The 15926-nt window shown below is 49.5% G+C and overlaps 1 protein-coding gene across 12 annotated transcripts in view; it reads left to right on the forward strand.

Moving 5' to 3' along the window:
- MAP7D1 (MAP7 domain containing 1) overlaps window positions 1–11152 on the forward strand; it is a 57405-nt gene extending 46253 nt beyond the window's left edge. For 6 of the 12 annotated variants that reach the window (XM_081200025.1, XM_081200034.1, XM_081200035.1 and 3 more), the window contains 11 exons: window positions 996–1141; window positions 1328–1449; window positions 2140–2399; window positions 3392–3581; window positions 5324–5504; window positions 6378–6482; window positions 6752–6805; window positions 8098–8161; window positions 8591–8699; window positions 9691–9881; window positions 10341–11152. In XM_081200025.1, coding sequence (XP_081056151.1) covers window positions 996–1141; window positions 1328–1449; window positions 2140–2399; window positions 3392–3581; window positions 5324–5504; window positions 6378–6482; window positions 6752–6805; window positions 8098–8161; window positions 8591–8699; window positions 9691–9881; window positions 10341–10351 — 1433 coding nt within the window. In that variant the 3' untranslated portion in view covers window positions 10352–11152. The remainder of the gene's footprint in view (window positions 1–995; window positions 1142–1327; window positions 1450–2139; window positions 2400–3391; window positions 3582–5323; window positions 5505–6377; window positions 6483–6751; window positions 6806–8097; window positions 8162–8590; window positions 8700–9690; window positions 9882–10340) is intronic. The other 6 variants (XM_081200030.1, XM_081200036.1, XM_081200032.1 and 3 more) reach the window with 3 other exon arrangements.
- The last annotated feature ends 4774 nt before the right edge of the window (window positions 11153–15926 follow it).

The following is a 15926-nucleotide window of genomic DNA, read 5'->3' on the forward strand; positions in this document are numbered from 1 at the left end:
CTTGCGAGTTTTTCGTCTTGCGAAGCACGGTTTCCCATAGGAATGCATTGAAAATCAATTAATGCGTTCCTAGGGAAACCGCTTGCCAGGCTGGCGGTGCGGAGAAGGGCTTTTCTCCGAACCGCAAGCCTTCAGGACAGGTACGGGAACAGAGGGGAAGGCGCGCAGCGCTTTCCCTCTGTTCCCGGGGCTTGCGTGGGAGGAGGGTTTTTCCTCCCCGCCGCCAACATTCAGAACAGCATTCTGAATGTTGGCGGTGGGAAGGAAAACCCTCCTCCCACCCCAAGTCTTCAGGAAAGCCATCCGATGCCGCGCGGCGGGAGGAGGCGTTCCCCCCCCCGCCCAGCATCGGAGCTTCGTTCCGATGCCGCGCGCCAGGAGGAGGCGTTCCCCCCCCCCCCGCCCGGCATCGGAGCTTCGTTCCGATGCCGCGCGGGGGGGGAGGAGGCGTTCCCCCCCCCGCCCGGCATCGGAGCTTCGTTCCGATGCCGCGCGGGGGGGGGGAGGAGGCGTTCCCCCCCCGCCCGGCATCGGAGGTTCGTTCCGATGCCGCGCGCCGGGAGGAGGCGTTCCCCCCCCCCGCCCGGCATCGGAGCTTTGTTCCGATGCCGCGCGGCGGGAGGAGGCGTTCCCCCCCCCGCCCAGCATCGGAGCTTCGTTCCGATGCCGCGCGGCGGGAGGAGGTCCGAGGACAGTGGGGAAGACGCGCTGCGCTTCCCCGCTGTCCCGGAGATTTCCCTATGGGCTGTCGTCTTGCGAGGCAAGCCCATAGGGAAATTCGTTTTGCGAAGCGCCTCCAAAACGGAAAACCCTTTCGTCTAGCGGGTTTTCCGTCTTGCGAGGCGTTCGTCTTGCGGGGTACCACTGTATTTCTCTTAGTGCGCTTTGTGATTAAGCAGTTCATAAATTGTTCTAAATAAATAAAATACTCTTGGGCCTTCTTGTGCTCTGCTCTCTGGCTGGCCTATTGACAACTCCTCTCTCTCTTGTTCCAGCAGTACCTGTGTGCCCCCGCTCAGCCTCTGCCAGCCCCCTCAGCCCCTGCAATAACCAGCGCCTGCATCATCGCTGTTCAGAGCGACGGCGGCCAGCAACCAGCAGCCCTGATGTGACACCCCGGCGCAAGGCTGAGGCCTCCCCTGTGAGTGACTGTGTGCTCTTTCCCTCTCTCTCTCTCCCCCACATCCCCACCACTGATGAGCCGCCTATGCCCATGTTCATGACATAGGATGCTCTTTGAACATTTTGTATTTGAGCCTGACTGTCGTTGTCTTTGTTGGTGCTTCTACCAATCGCTCACTCCCTCTACGCTGCCTCATTTCCTCAGAAAAAGAAGGAGAAGAAGGATAAAGATCGGGAAAACGCCCAAGAGAAAAACGCCCTAGCGCTTCGCAAACGCAAGTCTATGCCGTCATCCCAGCCTCGCCAGCCGCACACACCTGAGAACAGGTAGGAGGAGCTCCTAGGGTGTGTGTGTGTGGTTCTGCTACTCCATCTTCACTTGAGATTTGGCAGATCTTAGTTTAGCACTGCCAAGCAGGGCTCTCTGCATCAGGCTTTGCAGCGGTGCTGTTTCCTACCTATCCTCAGGAACATCAGGACAGTAGCCATGGTTACCTTTATTTAGGCACTGGGAACCTCAGGCTCAGGAGCTAAATGCTGCCTGCCAGACCTCTCTGTCCGGCCCTTGAGACTATTCTCCAACTAGGCCTCTTCCTCAGGCCACACCGCTGACGAGCCATGGTCCACACTCCCCTCCCATTCTTCTGCTGGGCTTGACTTTATTCTTGACATGTAACAATGGCTCCTGCTTGGATGGATGGATGGACAGTATAGACACCTCTTGACTATTTTGGGTGGCCTACTAGAATCACACCCATTTTCCCACCGCCACTGGCATGAAGCACCTGGAAGGCAACGCATGAAGGAATATAGCCCCCAAGCTAAAAAAAGCTTCCCCAGTTCTGCTGTTAGGCTGTGGCCACATACTGAGTGAACTAGGAATAAGTTTACATTTACCCTCACTGGTTCTTGGAATTTGGGCCTAGCCTGGCATCAGGTCAGCAGGACAGTGCTGGTTGGTTGGTAAGGTGTAGCAGCTTTTCCTTTCCCATCTGACTGTGTGTATTTGTGTTCCAGCAGCCCAGGCCCCAAGCCCAGGCCTGCATCTCCAGCTGTTGCCAAGCAACGCCCAGCCTCACCTAGCACAGGCCCTGGTTCTCCCCATCGGGCAGGCCTGAATCGCAGCGCTCAGTCCTCGCCCAAAGTGCGGCCTCGCAGGGAGCACGACGGGCAGCCAAAGGTCCGTGAACGCAAGGATGAGCAGAAGGAACGAGGGTCAGCCTCCCCTGCTCCAAGTGAGACCCCCAAGGTCACGGGGAGCAGCGAAACAGCACAAGGTGAGAGCCAGTGTGGTGTAGTGGTTAAGAGTGGTAGTCACGTAACCTGGGTAACCGGGTTCGCGTCTCCGCTCCTCCACATGCAGCTGCTGGGTGACCTTGGGCCAGTCAAACTTCTCTGAAGTCTCTCAGCCTCACTCACCTCACAGAGTGTTTGTTGTGGGGGAGGGAGGGAAAGGAGAATGTTAGCCGCTTTGAGACTCCTGAAGGGGAGTGAAAGGCGGGATATCAAATCCAAACTCTTCTTCTTCTTCTTCTTCTTCAATATCCTGCTCTCCATTGTGGAGAGATTTTGAGTGAAGGTCGTCTTCTCTTCTTAGGGAGGTGTTCTAACCACATATTGGTATTCCGCTGACATTTGAAAAGACACTGGCATTTCCTTGGTCTCTTGAACAAGTCCTGTTTCAGTTGCTGTGTTGTTTTAAATAAGATTGATTTATGGCATATCTTAATTACCGGTGTTTTTATTGTTTATTACGAATGTTTTCATAGCAAGTAAAATTTATATCCTGCCCTTCCTCCAAAGAAGCCCAGAGTGGCAAATATGTCAGTACTAAAATAATACAATCAAAACTTCTAAAAAGTGTTTAAAGAGCCTTCTAAAACCAGGTGAAAACTCCTAAAAACCATCACCTCCTCTCAAAACTAATAATTTCAGGGTTGCCAGGGACAGGTCTTTCAGCCAGCCAATGCCTGAGTAAACAGAAATGTTTTTAAATTCCTCCTAAAAGGAGGCAGACCACCTGGGAAGCACCACCAAGAAGGCCCTGTGTTGCATTTCACTGCCAGCCAGGCAGCTTCCCAGTGGGAGCACCACCAACAATTAATTGTAATGTTTTATTCGTTGTGTATTTTAATTATGAATGTTTCTGTTTTTAGTTATTGTGTAGCTGGTTTTCATGCTTTGTAAACTGCCTAGAAGCCTTCTCTGCCATTGAACAGTACATAAATTACAATTCAGTGAAGATGACAATGTGTTTGGGGCTCTGCAGATGCTGCCGCTCCCTCTGGGGCTGCGAGTCCAGTGCCAGCTCCTCCTCCTCCTCCAACTCCAGGCAAGCCAATGGCAGGCACCACAGACCGAGAGGAAGCTGCCCGGCTCTTGGCTGAGAAACGGCGCCAGGCACGGGAGCAGCGGGAACGAGAGGAGCAAGAGCGCAGGGAGCAGGAGGAGCAGAAGCGGTGAGTCCCTGGGTTGAGATTGATCAGCCATTTAGACGTTCAGGTTTCTAGACCTTATGATGTTCATTGTGCAGGTGGAGCATAAAGCTGGTGAAATCCTAGAATCCCAGATGAAGCTGAGGCATAAGAGGCATTAGGCCCCCCACTTCCCTTGGAGGCAATGTTCTGCTGGCATGTTGTCCCCACAACCCACCAGTCTTTTGGTCTTCACGCTGTTGCCTCTTCACTTTCTACCAAGTTCTTGTTTAAAGATTTCAGTTTCTTTTGAGGGGGAAAGGGAAGCAGAATAAATAAATAAATGCAAGCATCTCCATTAGGCTGCAAGATGTGGGCTTTCTTGGCAAATCATTTAGGGATTTTCAGTAGAGAATTTGGATTCATGTTGTGCACAGGGCATATGCAACAGGTTGAGTGAGGGCTTGGTTTAGCTTTATTAAATTTGTTCATTGGCATCCCACAACCAAAGGAAGCTCCAAAACAACTTGCAGAAAGAGAAATACAGTGGTACCTCAGGTTACATTCGCTTCAGGTTACATACGCTTCAGGTTACATACGCTTCAGGTTACAGACTCCGCTAACCCAGAAATATTACCTCGGGTTAAGAACTTTGCTTCAGGATGAGAACAGAAATCGTGCTCCGGCGGCGCGGCAGCAGCAGGAGGCCCCATTAGCTAAAGTGGTGCTTCAGGTGAAGAACAGTTCCAGGTTGAGAACGGACCTCTAGAACGAATTAAGTACTTAACCAGAGGTACCACTGTAAAACCTTCAAGTACAAGCAATGGCAATCTATCCTGTAAAATAATGCAAATTTACTAAAAGTGTCCATCCAATTAAAAGCAAATATAGCCACACCTCTTCAAAACAAATGTCAACACCACAAAATAGCTACTGAAAGCCAAAATCATTATTGTTCTCCAGATGCCTGGGATTAAATAAATATGTGCCAGGGAAACCTCCCTGCGGAGATCATTCCATGATCGGGGGAAGGGGTGGGGCTTCGACAGAAAAGGCTTGTTCTCTTATTGCCACCCTCCAACTCTTGAAGGGGGCACACTGAGAACCCTGAGAGATGTTTCACTTGTGTTTAGCTAGCAAACCTGTTTTCAGGCCCTTGGATGATAATAACGCAGTGCATTTGACCACGTGTATATTCCATCATTGTCCAGATCTCTGGAATTAGGGCAAAATATTCCCAGAGCGGGGGATGTGGCTTCCAGGCAGCCCAGTCTTAACATAATATCAAATCCCATTTTTTGTGCTTTCCCCCCAGTATAGAGGAAGGGCTGAAGGGCAAAACACCTGCTTTTCATACAGATCTCGGGTTCAATATCCGGTATCCCTAGGTAAGGCTGGGAGAGACCTCATCTGAAATCCTGGAAAGCCACTATCCATCAGTGTAAACCAGGGCCGGCCCACCCATGAGGCAAAGCGAAGCAACTGCCTTAAGCAGCAGGATCCAGAAAGGCAGCAGATACCAATGTAGATCTTTCTCCCCCACCCCCCTTGTTTCTGATGTAGATCTTCACTCACCCCTTTTTCCCTGGCGGGGAGGAAGGTGCCATTTTGTGGTTCGCCTCAGGTGTCAAAATGTCTTGGGCCAGCCCTGGTGTAAACAAAATACTAAGCTAAGTGGACCAGTGGCCAGACTCCATATAAGGCAACTTCCTATGTTCTCCCCGTGGAAGTGGGAGGGTGGATGGGCCCGAAGCAGCTGTTGTAATGGTGGTGTTTGGTACCCTTAGGCGCCTAGCGGAGGAGCGGGCTCAGCAGGATGCCAAAGATCGGCTACAGCAACAGGCTGAGCTCGCCAGGTTGGAGGAGGAGCGGCGGCAGCAGGAGGAGGAGCGGGCCCAGCAGGAGGAGCGCGAGGCCCAGGATCGGGCCCGAGCTGAGCAGGAAGAGCAAGAACGGCTGCAGAAACAAGTGTGTTTGCTGGGGTTTTTATTTGCTGCTTCTCAGGGACTGCAAGAAACAATATAAAACAGTTTTAAACAGTTTTAAAAACTTACAGTTAAAAAATTACCTCTAGATAGGGACGGGAGAGACCCTGTCTGAAGTCCTGGAGAGCCACTGCCTGTCAGTGTATACAGTACTAAGCTAAATGGACCAATGGTCCGGTCTACGGTAGATCAGGGGTGGCCCTATCATTGGGAAAACTGAGATGGCTGCCTCAGGTGGCAAACGCTGGAGGGCAGGCAGGGGTTGGCAAGATGTTGGAGAGCAAGGCATCATGCAGCCTGTGCTGCACCTCCTATGCTAGGCCACAGACTGCTATGGGGCGCTTTGATTGTGTAAACCTAAATTTTATGCTCTTTGCTTGAATCCTTCCAGCAAAATAATCCCATGCTAAAGGCACTCTAAGACTCAAGTGCCAGTCTGGTGATACTTGGTACATGAAATTGTGTGAGTGTGTGGACATTTTTGCCTCAGATGACAGAATGTCTTGGACTGGGGCTGTAACACATGGTTGGTGTGCTTTTCAAGGGAGAGGGTGCTTTCAGGCACTTGGGGGCATTTTAGGGAACCAGACAGGATGGAGAAGCACTGCCATCTAGTGGTAGCAACTGGTTACATTTTCTAGGGTGGAAATTACGTTTTGATTCCCTATGAATTTAGGGGAGTGGGTCCCTGCAATTTCTCTCTTTGATTACCGTGTTGAGCCCCATGTCCCTGGCAAGCAAATTAGGATAGGCGTGATTGAAGTGTACACACTTGCTGTAATTTAACCAGCAAATTCAGGTTGCATGATTTGTTTTGACTTCACCCAAATGTATGAACTTCTTCTGTTGGCTGCAGAGGGAGGAAGCAGAGGCCCGTGCACGCGAGGAGGCCGAGCGCCAGCGGGTGGAGCGTGAAAAGCATTTCCAGCGGGAAGAACAAGAGCGGCTGGAGCGGAAGAAGGTGGGTGTGCCTTTCTCTGCAGGGGTGTGTGGGGGTGACTGAACAGCCCAGATTGTCTGGCTAGGTGGAAGAAAGAGAGAAGGCAGCTGTCTCACTTTGCCCAATGGTAGAGCCAGTCCTGCACAATTGCAAAATGCAAAGTGATCACTTGTACACCACAAGCAAAGGCACTGCTTCCTCCCACTCCCAGTTGGCACCCATGACTGAGAAAGTGGCAAATGTTTGTCTGTGAATGTTTGTCTAACAACCTTCTTCCTTTCTCTCTGCAGCGGTTGGAGGAGATCATGAAGAGGACACGAAAAGCAGATGGAGCTGATGCCAAGGTTAGTCATTCTTCAGAAAACTGGTCAGGGATGACGTCTTTTTATTTAATTTATGTCTTGCCGTTCTTCCATCATGGACCCCCAAGGCTGCATACGTGTGGTTCTCACAAGGTCCCCCATCCAAGCACTGACCAGACCTTGACATGCTTAACTTCAGCAAAGCCTCAGGTGCCTTCATACCCCAAGCCCTAGGGCTGGCTTGCCCTTAAGCAGGTGGTGAGCCACTGTTTGCTGGGCCAAGGGACTTTGGTACCTGAAGCAGAACATGCAGTTGGCAGCCCTCATTATTAATGATACACCAACTGCTCTTGCACAACACCTCTGTGTGTTTCTATGGTACTTTTGCAGGAGGGCTTTTCGGATCTGACCTCAGTGCAACCCATAATCTGCCATCTCATGGTCAGACACTCTCTGGGCCCTTGAGCTCTTCATCCCAGGGACCTTTGCAGGACCTCCTGGAAGGCAAGGTGGGCCTACTTCTACCCCAGGAAACAAAACGGGCCAAGCTTAACTTCTCCAGTGTGCTTGTTCCAGACCTGCTCTCTCCGTGGCCTCTGGGACAGGATGACAGTACAGTAGTCAGTCAGTCAGATTTACTTGTTCATCACAAAAATACAAAGCCAGTGTGGGCTATAATCTATTGGACATGACTAACGTAGTTCCATTTATTTCATAGGGTCCATTTATTTCATAGAGTTAAATTTTGTTAGAAGTACATTTCACTAGGGGACGTGGGTGGCGCTGTGGGTTAAACCACAGAGCCTAGGACTTGCCGATCAGAAGGTCGGCGGTTCAAATCCCCGCGACAGGGTGAGCTCCCGTTGCTCCTGCCAACCTAGCAGTTCAAAAGCATGTCAAAGTGCAAGTAGATAAATAGGTACCACTCCGGCGGGAAGGTAAACGGTGTTTCCGTGCACTGCTCTGGTTCACCAGAAGCGGCTTAGTCATGCTGGCCACATGACCGGGAAGCTGTATTGGCTCCCTCGGCCAATAAAGCAAGATGAGTGCCGCAACCCCAGAGTCGGTCACAACTAGACCTAATGGTCAGGGGTCCCTTTACCTTTACATTTCACTAGAAGTACATTTTAGCATTGTTGGTCTCCAGCACGCAGGGCCCCCTGCTCCATGTTGTACAGTGAAATTACAGCTGATCCTTTGAGCTGCTAAAACAACATAGGAACCTTATATGTAGTGTATTTATCCCTATCCATGAACAAATACAGTAACAGATTTTCTCCCTCTTACTACCTGGAGAATCGGGCAAATTTAACAGCTGGCATTTGTTTTTGCAGAAGAAAGACAACAAGAAACTTGTGAATGGGAAGGAAGGGAAACAAGAGGGCGAGGCAGACACAGGTGAGAACCACCCCTTGTACCGGATTCTCTGCTAATTATGAAAGGGCAGGATCACAGGATGGTTTGGGAATCTGGCCTCCTGCAGTTCTGAATCCAGGTTCTAACTCCAGGATATTGCCCACTCTCTAGTCAGCTATACTTTTGTCCAGGCTGTGTCCATAACAAATAGTCAAGGAGAGGGAGCTGCAGTCACAGGTAGCAAAGACCTGACTTGCAAGCATCTGAACACAGACAGTGAGATGGGCTTGACCAGGAAGAGGGCATAACTTGACCAAAGAGGTCTTTGTAGCACATCCAAGCAATTGAAAAGGTTTGTAGCAAACGAGTTGAAGCCTGAGGCTGCCTCAGAGGGTTGCATGGCTGAGGTCTCTGTCCCTGGATTCAAAGGCCTCTTGTGGCCCATAACAACCTCTTTCCCTGCATTCCCAGATGGAGAAAAGCGCCCGGGAAGCCTTCCCAAGGAAGAGGAGCTGCCCGAGATGCAGGCGTCAAGTCCGGCCGGTCGCAAGGGGCCAGCCCCTGAGGGGACCCAGCACAGGTACCACCTACAGCAGGAGTGATGTGTTCTTAGCTCACGTTGGTGCCAGTTCCTCTGTTACAGGAGCAGCATAGTTGCTACTTCTTTCCTACACCAAAATGAAGCAATGTGTACATGGCAGGCCGGGGGGAGAGGGGATCTCATGTGCGAAGGACCACCAGGGGCAGGAGAAGCATCTGTAGTGCTACTCTTCCCCAGGGCTTCCTGTCCTTCTTCATCACGGTTGTGTGACCTGTGGAGTTTGTGGGAAGCAGAATAAACCAAGCGACAGAGAGGGATTTAAAACACATTGCCAGGAGATGGTTTATTATAGCCTCGCCCAAGATGTTTTGGGCTACAATTCTCTTCAGCAGGCTGATGGGAATTGCAATCCAAAACAACTGGAGGGCACTAGGTTGGGAAAGGGTAGTTTATTGTAACACAGACAACAAGACCAACATTCTTTGGATCACCAGAACCTTTATCTGGGGTAACTAGCCTTAAGACTAGACATTCTCACATGGTCGCGCCTAGGAAATTCCAGTGGGGACAAAAGCATTTGTAAGAGTTGTTGTGCTTTTCCCATGGTGCAGTGTCTGCATATTCTGCCCATTACTGAATACTATATTGAGAACACACAATTCTGAATACTTTCCTTTTTTAAAAAAAAAAAGCAGATTACTAGTCCTTATGGTTGCAGATAGGCCAAAAAATAAGTGGACAGTGCTTGGTGTAATCTCAGAACCCAGATGGAGTGTGTGTGTGTGTGTGTGTGTGTGTGTGTGTGTGTGTGTGTGTGTGTCTTACCAGGAGCAGAGCAGATTGTGCAGTGTGTGCAACTTGAGGAGGGCTTGATTTTGATTGCAGTTTTCCACTCTCCGTGGTACAGGATTTTCTTCTCTTTTTTTGTTGTACACTGCCACCCACCCCCTTGCTTTCTTCTTCCCTCTTTGAGACAGGCCTTTGCTTGCCGCATCTCCATCTGACACCCTCTCCTCTCTTTTGGTTGCAGCTGTCCTGTGGCTCCTGCCCTGTCCCTGGTGAACGGCCTGCAGCCCAGCAAGCACGAGAACGGCTTTTCCTCCCCCAAGGAGCCCAGCGGGCGGGAGCACCCCGTGAGCATGGCTGGCGAGCCCATCCTGCCTTTTGCCAACAAGGAGCCCTTCCTCAGCAAGGCGGTAGCAAAGCCCCCACAGATCACAGGTGAGGGGCTGCCCCTTCTTTGTCCAGCAAAGTTCAGGAGCTTTAAGCAAGTTAAAGGGCGTGTTTCATATGCAAAAAACTAGCCCATCAAATGCCCTGAATAGAGGCAGTGGCAGGCAGGCAAATGGTCTGGAAGTCAGTGCAGAGGATGTGAACTTTTATTGGGATCAAAAGGTCCTTAAGGTCCCATGGGCCCAAGTTGTTCAGGGCTTTGTGAATTAGCACATAACCTGGCCTAGTGGTAAACATGGTCCGCCTAACACAGCATTGCTTGTTACACTGATTCCAGAAGCCAAGGCTTATTGGTGCTTGTGAAAAGCCATAATCAGTTCCTAAATGGCAGGAGCTAAGCAGCTGGTTTTGGCCGATTCTTTTTTGGAGGCAGGAGGCAGGCTAGAAGATGCTCTGCAGCTCTTCCAAGTCTCTCTGATCCCTTTTTAACTTCTTTCTCTCCTGCAGAGGTTCTGTAAAGCAGCGACGCCACCCTCCCCCACCCCAAAAGATGGGTGCAAACAAGGTGCCAACTCCAGGCTAGCTCTAACCAGAAGATCAGCCCAAGGCTCCCCAACCTGCAAGGATCGAGGAGGTGTCAGGAGCCAGGCTGGGGGCGGCCCAGCCCCACGGACTCTTCTCTTTTCTCTTACTGTTCTCATTTTATGATTATGATTATTTTTTTAATATGCACCTTATCAGACTGACCCTCAACCCATAGCTCATCCCAGACGATATAATCACATAGTTATTTAACTGGCTGGGTACAAAGGATGTTAATAATGTACATAAACTTCAGTGTTAGCATGGGATTACGCAAGCAGTTACCTCTGTGGTATCGCTGCCCCAAAACATGTATTCATGGGAGATGCCTTTGGTGGGTTACTTTTTTAAAATGTGGGCTGAGTCATGGCAGGGGAGATTGGATCCCTTGTACACGGTTGGGGTCTGTGTGCAAGAGTGTGCGTATGTGTGTGTGTGTCTGCCTGTTACAGCCAATGGAAAGTGTCTAGATTTCTAATTTAAACTCTCACTATTGGTCCCAGCCAGAATACCTGCAGGAGTGTGTGTGTGTGTGTGTGTGTGTGTGTGCGCGCGCACCATTAGCCACTCAACAACTGCCGTTGTCCTACACACCGTGCTTTTTTTGGGTGCTGCTGTTTCTGTGTGTGTATGTGTTTCGTGCGTGCGATGGCTGGGGCTGTGTTTCGCTCAGAGTCATTGTGACAGTATTATGCATCTGAACAACCTTTTGTGGACAATAAAATGGAGAAATGGCAGGTGACATCTCTTCTTTGGGCTGAATGTTTACAGGCTGTGCTGGTTTTACCTGCTGGAAGGACTGGGACAGTAAGCAACCTCACACCACCTCCAGGACAGTTTGCTCCTACAGTTTACAGTGGTTTGGAGCTATGGGACAGTAGCCATGTTCTCCATCCCAGGCCACTGGGATGGAGCAATTCAGACCCTGGAGACAGGTAGAGAGAAGCAGATGGAATAGTATGCACACATCCTCAGTAATTTTGATGCTCTGGTGGTCAGTTTAGACAGTTACCAGAACCAAGTGGCTTTTCCTGAACAGTACCACTTCAGTATGAAGAGGAGAAGGAAGTGGAACTTTTCTGGAGTTTTCTGTGGGGGCGGGGAGTACTAAAAATACAAAAAGATACTAGTCTTGTCTCCTCCAAATTTGGTCAAGAATCTGAGTCCGGGATGGTGCTATGCAGAGGAAATCTCTCAATGACTGGGCTGACCAGCAAGCAACCCCGGTGCGTCCCCATCTGCACACCTTATTTTCTCTTCTATAACTGAACAGCTGACATTAATTCCTGTGGAGCAATGTATAATAATGCAGTGCACTGGAGGACAATGGTTCCTCCACTGCCAGGAGCATCATGGGGGCAGGGGAGAGAGAGCAATGCCTCCTTTCTCAAGCGTAAGGCAACGTACAGTAAATAAATTGCATTAGACACACAAACCACAAACCTAACAATAAGCAGCACAAGAAAACCCAGACAACCACCAACTAACTAAAAACCCATCAGAAGCTTGCTAGAGGAGGGGAGGGAGCTGCCACTTGCCCAAGAGCCTGGCAGAGAGCCAGCGGGATCCCTACAAAGAAAAACCTAAGGAGAAGAAGCCGCTGAAGTTTCACTTGTTCCTGCACACCTTCCGGAGGAATCGAAACCTCAGAAGCCCAAGTGGCTGAAATGGGGGGGGGGGATTGTGTGCATGCAGCGTGGGAGTCGGTGAGAGCCCCCTTCCCACACCTGTTGCAATTGGCAGAGCCTGCTGTTTGTTGATGGCCCTGCCATCTCCTCCTGGGAACTTCTTAATACAGGGTTGCCAAAATCTCAAAAAACAAATTACGGTTTTGAGCTGTTTTTAGGAACTTGCCAAAAATCTACACTTCCGACATGGGTTGCCATACGTCCGGATTTTCCTGGACATTTTAGCGATTTCCCACCCGGGCACTGTTTTCAACGGCCAAATCCCTCTATGTCCAGGAAATTGCAGACATATGTCAACCCTACTTATAGAGCTTTCCTGCGCTAGCGCAGAGCAGAGAGCATCTGCAGGCGGGAGATGTTGCCGGGGGGGGGAGGGGGAGCTGGAATCCTGATTTTAGTCCTGCAAACGGCCTTGTGAGCTGGCTTTCTTTGGAGCTCAGTTTGCAAGGTTCTTGTTACTGTTAGAGAAGCAAAAAGGATGGTTTCAAAGATACTTTCCCCCTCCCCCTTTTTTTTTTACCCCTAGTCAGGGCGAGGGACGCAATTTCCCCAACAGGCCACATCTTGTTTGCATTGCCTGCCAGCTGAAACTCTTATGGAGTGCTGAATGGGAGATGGTTTCAGCGTTGATGGTTCTGGACGTTCCCATTTCTCTGCATTGCTTGTTTGGAGCACCAGTTGAGCTCTTCAAATGAGCTCTCACCTCCTCTCCCTCCCCGGTGGTTTTAGACCTTGAGATCTAAGTGATACCTGGAAATGCCCAAGTAGTTTCCGTGCTTTGGAGAAAAGCTGCAATGGTAACAGTTCTACAAGTTTGGGTTCAACATCTGGATGAAATGGGCTTCTGTCTGTTTTCCAGACAGCAGGCAAAAAAAGGGTTTGCATTTTGAGTAGCAGCTGGAGACCGCAACCTTAAAAGAATAATCCTAAACATGATTTGGAAACCAGTGTGACTTACTTGGGAGCAAATGTATTTTGGAGCAAGGTTCTAGTGTGAAATACAGAGATGGTTCCTCTCATGAGTCCCAGCCAGTAGGGCTAGTTCTCGTCAGGAGTAATGGGAAGGCCACAGATTAGGCATCCTGACTCAATCCATTTTGGTTCTTGCATCCTTATCCAGGTCACTGAAGTGAGAGGCCGCTGAATAGTCCTATCTCTTGATTTGTAATTAACTTATCCTTTCTAGGCTTGTTTTGAGTTACTTTCTCGAGATAGATGCTGGCATCTCCAAGGGGTGGTTGGTGCTTGTACACTTGATGCTGCCTTGTGCATGTGTCCAGCGCCCCCTTGGGGACTACTAAATTTTGCCACACCTGGAAGATTAGAAAGATTCAAGACTGTGAAGAAACAAAGTGAGTTCTCCTTTTTAAATTCCTTCCTCCAGCTAAAAATGCGGCAGATGTTTCCTTTTACGGATTTTGCTGCCCACCCTTGTAATTTTTATTTTGTGGCTGGAGTGGGTCAGGGAGAGTTTGCTATTCTCCACCTCCCCAAACCCTTCTCTATGATTACTTGCTTTATCACAGGGATGGGGAGCAAACTGTAGCCCTGCAGATGGTGCTAGACTTCAATGCCCAGCATTCCTGTCTAATTGCCATGCTGGATGGAGCGGTTGAGAGTTGGGTCCCAACAGCCTCTGGAGGGTCACGGCATCCTCCTATCTACTCTGTAGTTTGTCCATGTGTACTGTGTTGGTCCTGTGGGGAATCTCACTCAGCCCCCTCCTCCGTGTGTGAGGTACTCAAAAACTGGCAGGTATTCCAAGCTATGGGGAAGGGCTCAGTGGTGGGTCCCACATTCAATCTTCAGTCTCATGGATTCAGCTGGGAAAGACACCTGTCCAAAATCCTGGCAAGCCCCTACCAGTTTGCTCCTAGACCAGGCATGGGGAGTGTTTAGCCTGCAAGCCAAATTTGGCCTGGCACAGGATCGTTTGATCTGCAGGGCTGTTTCCCCCAAACCTGCTCCACATTTGATGCCATATATGCAGCTTGGCCAAAAGACCAAGCCCACTTGAGCAGCTTCCAAGGTGCCCAATAACAAGCTGGAAGAATCCCTGCCCCTTGCATGCATTGATGCAAAGAAGCACCTGGGAGGATCACAGAGCCATTTGCTAGCCTCTGACATCTGGGTACAGAGCAGAAAAGGGGGGGGGGTCATAAAGGGCCTTGTGAGCATCTCCACACCTCCCCTTTGCACCCTGGACATTGGCGGCACAAAGAAGAAATCCTTTGCAAACGTACTTGAAGCAGCTACCCACTTCCTCCATATTTTAAGCGGGGTGGGGACTGCTGCTGCAGAGAATGCTCGTTAAAATGGAAGACTCGCAAAGCTGAACAAGGGATTTTGACAGCTGGGCAGCACCACCTTCAAGTTTTAGGTGTCTAAATATTAGGTAGGCAGCTGCTGATTATTATTATTATGATATTGATATTTACTGTCAGTTTTTCACCATGCTGAACTTTTGTTGAAGGATGGTCTACAAATTATTAAAATAGTGCACCTCAGTTGTATGTTCTTGTAACGGCATGGGTTGCTGCAACTGGTATCCCTGTTGCAGTTGGAACCTTGGGTTCAGTGCTAGAAATTCCCCAGGCGTGTTTAGCTACTGGCGCAGGTCCAATTGCAGCCATGTGGAGAGCTCTGGATGCCAGGTTGGCGACTGACATCTCAATCTGGCTGGCACCTTCAGCCTTCTTAAGCAGGTAAGCAGAAGAGCCTTTTGCATTTTTATCCCACTTCTTCCTCCAAGGAGTACAGTACATGGTTTATGTACGTCCTCAGTTAATCCCTACAACAACCCTGTGAGGTAGATTAATAGGCTGTGACTGGCCCAAAGTCACCCAGCAAGCTTCATGACTTGATTGGGGATTTAAGCCATGATCTCCCAGGTTAGTTTGACATTCTAACCACTACGGCACACTGGCTTCCTGAGCACTTCTGCTATGCGGCAGCAATATAAATTAACTAGGTAAATAAATATGTAGAAGCAAAATGCCACTTAGAGAAGGATCTTGAAGCTTGAAATTTGTTACAGTGGTGCCCCGCAAGACGAATGCCTCACAAGACGAAAAACCCGCTAGACGAAAGGGTTTTCTGTTTTTCGATGCGCTTCGCAAGACGAATTTCCCTATGGGCTTGCTTCGCAAGATGAAAATGTCTTGCGAGTCTTGCGATTTTTTTCGCTCCCTTTTTCTAAGCCGCTAATAGCCTTTTAGCCGCTAAGCCGCTAATAGCCGCTAAACCGCTAATAGCGCCAATCCGCTAATAGGGTTGCTTCGCAAGACAAAAAAACCGCTAGACGAAGAGACTCGCAGAACGGATTATTTTCGTCTTGCGAGGCACCACTGTATATGCTGGATTGTTTTATTTGATGTTTTAATGTGTTGTAAACCACTTTTCGAGATTTTTTTTCTTTAAAACATAGTGGTATTGAAATGAAATTATTTTTATTAATAACTGCAAAAAAGGCACATAGACATTCCATTGTGGCAACCGTAACCTAGGTTTAATGCACCATTTTAGGATCAGTTTATATACAGTGGTACCTCAGGTTAAGTACTTAATTTGTTCCGGAGGTCCGTTCTTAACCTGAAACTGTTCTTAACTTGAAGCACCACTTTAGCTAATGGGGCCTCCCGCTGCTGCCACGCTGCTGGAGCACGATTTCTGTTCTCATCCTGAAGCAAAGTTCTTAACCCGAGGTACTATTTCTGGGTTAGCAGAGTCTGTAACCTGAAGCGTATGTAACCCGAGGTACCACTGTATCTGAATTTCTAACACTGCTCAGGTTACATTGCAGCTGAATCAGTGGCTGGGAAAA

Source organism: Podarcis bocagei (assembly GCF_964188305.1).
Source record: "Podarcis bocagei genome assembly, chromosome: 7".
NCBI lineage: Eukaryota > Metazoa > Chordata > Lepidosauria > Squamata > Lacertidae > Podarcis > Podarcis bocagei.